This window comes from Aegilops tauschii, chromosome 6 (assembly GCF_002575655.3).
Source record: "Aegilops tauschii subsp. strangulata cultivar AL8/78 chromosome 6, Aet v6.0, whole genome shotgun sequence".
NCBI classification, from domain to species: Eukaryota; Viridiplantae; Streptophyta; class Magnoliopsida; order Poales; family Poaceae; genus Aegilops; species Aegilops tauschii.
Genome location: NC_053040.3, coordinates 490,541,574 through 490,545,067, shown reverse-complemented (window position 1 = coordinate 490,545,067; position 3,494 = coordinate 490,541,574). Strand labels below are relative to the sequence as shown.

Here is a 3,494-nt window from a genome sequence, read left to right as displayed (position 1 = left end):
CAAGTGCAAAAAAAATAAAATCAGAAACTGAACTAACTTGTTTGTGCGCAAATATAGTAGCGTAGACAGGTTAAATAGTATATTTGCTTTCAATCTTGCAAGAAACAGAACCTAGCTGAGGTTGTAGGCTAGCTGAGTTTGCTAAGGTTCAAGTTTTGAATCCTCACATTATTTTTTGCACATTAATTTTTGCACGAAATAAAAAACAGGGGACGAAGGATTCCTAGCGAGGAGCCAGGGAAACCAGGAGGATCCAGCGACGTCGTTCGGATCTTTGGTTCATTTTCGATCATTCGGAAGTTACATTTTATTGAATATCAACTTTATGCTAACAGCCACCTCAGATCAATACAACTCAACGCACTTTGTATGAAATTTAAGTGGATCATGAAAATTCTTGAATTCACGGACAATAATGCTACAAAACAACATTCAACTAAATTTAGCTATACAAGGATAACCTCCAGCTAATCTTCAATGGCACCCAAAGAATCTACAGCTATCCTTGGCCAATGTTCAGCCTTTATTTTATTAGATGACAGGAAGTGGATTTTGGCAAGTGACCCAATGCCCCGGGGCATTCGCTTCTGCACTGCACGCTGGTCCTCGTTTGTACATGGGAACTTTATAGGCAGATTTACGCCTGGGCATATGCAACGTACCAGTGCATCATACCTGCGCGCATTCTTTACTTTCTCTTGGCACTTGGCACATACCAGTCTATCATACAGGTAGACATCCTGTAGATTCACCGCTGCTTTCAGGACACGCCTGACATGACTCACCATGTAGTCTTTAGCTTGAAAGCCGACGAGGATGAACTTGGCCAGACAGTGGTGCTTGAAATTTGATGTAGGCGATTCCCATTCAACGCCCTTGTTCTCACTATACAACTGCTCCCTCCTAATCTCCTGATTCATTTCCATTTCACATGGATGGTCCCATACCTACATGCATGCCACCAATAGGACAAAGGTAAATGAAACAGGTTAATTTTGCACTCCAAGTGAAAGCACAGGTGCATACAATCATGCAACAAAGATAACAGACCAATCCTTCAAACAAAAGACTGGAGGTGCAGTTGCGTAGTAGAGCAACTCCTCAAAAAAAGAAAGAATAGAACAATCTTTATTAGCTAAGAACATACCGTCATGTAGAGCTCCTCCAGGGACGGCGCCGCTTCCAAGAAGAACATTGTCCAGGTGAGATCATACCCTTCAGGAATTTTAACTAGATTGAGAATCCTTAGTTGCTGGAACACATATGCCTGCCTTCTGGTCAAACACTCTGGTTGAACCCAAATCTGCAATAAGCACATGATAGGATGAGTAGAGAACAAGTGAAACCAGGACAAAGCAATCAACCCACAGCTTACCTTTTCGCATTGAAACCCCAACGTCAGGTCTCGAACAGAGGTCTCATGAAGAAAAGTACTTAACTTGAGCATTTTGTCCAAACTACGAGCAGCATTTGAAAGTCTCAGAACCTCGAGCAATGGGACATAGCCCAGTGCCAGTGGAGGTTCTCTGGAAGTTAACCAAAACAAAAACACCAGGCAGGTGAGTTTCGGAACCCAGGTGAGTTTGACCATGTCAAAACGGCAATTAACAATACTGAGCTCAATGAGCTGTGCGTGTTCAACTTGGAGTGTTATCCAATCCTCTGTGTCACAATTGAAAAAACCTAAATAATTTAATTGCTTGCAAGTGACAAGGATGTTAGAGACAAAGTTGGATTCACGGAATCTCAAATTCTCCAGGTAGAGGCGCGTGAGACCAGCAAATGCATTGTGGCATTCATTAAAAAATGACACAAACCGTGTCCCATAGTTCACCACATCATCAATACTGCACTTGCGTCCCTTCTTCTCTGTCAAAACTGTGAATTCGGCTTTCTCAACCTTGAGTGTCGCCATGGCATTGCCCACAGTATGCCCAACAGATATGGGGACACCGTCTCTCAAGTAAAACGTCATGCTGAGGCGAATGGGCCATCCACCCGGATCCCTGCGTGCCAGTATGCTCTTTATCATTTTGGCTACAGCTGTATTGGCCACAGCTTTGGCTACAGCTGCTGCATTGGCCAAGGCTTTGGCTACAGCTGCTGCATCAGCCAAGGCTTTGGCAACAGCTGCACTGGTCCTCCGAACCAATTCAGCATCGGACACTGCTGCATTGGCCGGATCTTTGGCCACAGCTGCAGTGGTCCTCCGAACAATTTCAGCTTTGGAAATGCTGGTTTTAGTTTCTGACGGCAGGAGGTCCCGAGCACTGATTGTAAGCTGTGGGACCATGGCAGGAAGCTGACTCCACCGTCTCGAGAGGACACTGGTTCTCGTAGCGGCGCGAACATCGAGCCGGTTGAGAATGTTGACCAGGATGTCATTGGGCAAGCTGCTGATCCTATCATCTGGGTTGCCTTTCTACATTTGGACTCAAAACAGATGAGAGTTGATATCACCATATAGTCAGTTATGCAATATTGCAAGTCTAAAAAAATGCAGAGATACAATTTGTCTACTGTCGCAAAGATGCAGATTTGATCTACGTAAGATAACACAAATTCAATTTAATTTGTACCCAAAAAAAAGTTGGATGTGATACGATTTTGATACTGTCTGAAAGACTGAAATTTGACCCCTGGTTGCTAAGGCAAATAAGACATTGAGAGGAAGGGGAGGACAAGGAACTCACCACCATGGTCGAACCGGACGGTTTGGCCATCAATTTGGCAGCCCGTCGCCGGCTACTAGTCCTCGCCATCGCCCAAGTTGCCGCCGGTCAGTCTAAAAACTGATGTCTAAGGAGTTGCTGCTGCGTCTTGTCCGAATATTGGAGGGCGGCGCGGTGCCGGCAGGCCAGATATATATAACTGCTGGGTTCCCGACACCGATGGAAACTCTCGTTTAAATACTGATGAAAATTCTATCTATGCAACGGAAAATATCCAAAAGGGGAGAAGGAATTCGAAAGAAGACCTGATTGTGATTGTAGCCCGGGAAGGACTGCTTTGATTCCGGATTGCCGCTAAAAAAGGGAGCCGCTTCGATTGCGGACTGCGGCTCGGAGTGGAGCCGCTTGATTGCTTCGATTGCCGGTCCTTATTTGGGCGCCTCTGCTCAAGCACCGGTGGATCCTCATTCGAGGCATCCGACGGCGACGGCGACGGCGAGAGAGTGGAGATGGGCGCACGGCGGGCGGCGGCGCATAACTGACACCCGATCCCCTTTGCTCTCTTGTGGAAGGAACCCTAGGGCCTGCTCGGAGGGGGCGGCCTGCGGTGGAGGAATGATAGGCTAAGGCCCAATGTTCCTGACGTGAGGCCGCGCTGGGCCGATCGGTGGGTGGCGTCTTCAGCCCAGGACCTTGAGCTAATCACAGAAAGTTGCAAGCAAAAACGAGTCGGATTTTGGTGGGCTCGCCAAGTGTTTATACAGTGCTGCTGGAACACACAGAAAAACTAAAAATGGAGTACCAAGGTTGAACCCTGGTCGC

The 3,494-nt window shown here is 46.7% G+C and overlaps 1 protein-coding gene across 2 annotated transcripts; it reads right to left on the bottom strand.

Annotated features, from left to right (window-relative positions):
* Positions 1-349: 349 nt before the first annotated feature.
* Positions 350-3,269, bottom strand: LOC109753050 (uncharacterized). Of its 2 annotated transcripts, none has more exons than XM_020311979.4 (5): positions 2,978-3,269; positions 2,694-2,874; positions 1,376-2,422; positions 1,148-1,303; positions 350-947 (listed from the first exon to the last, which is right to left on the bottom strand). In XM_020311979.4, exons 2-5 carry the CDS (start codon positions 2,760-2,762, stop codon positions 468-470), a joined length of 1,752 nt encoding a protein of 583 aa, XP_020167568.1. In that variant the 5' UTR covers positions 2,763-2,874; positions 2,978-3,269; the 3' UTR covers positions 350-467. The 2 variants fall into 2 exon arrangements, with proteins under 2 accessions (XP_020167568.1, XP_020167567.1); XM_020311978.4 differs by having other exon boundaries at positions 2,694-2,871; positions 2,978-3,268.
* Between the last annotated feature and the right edge of the window lie 225 nt (positions 3,270-3,494).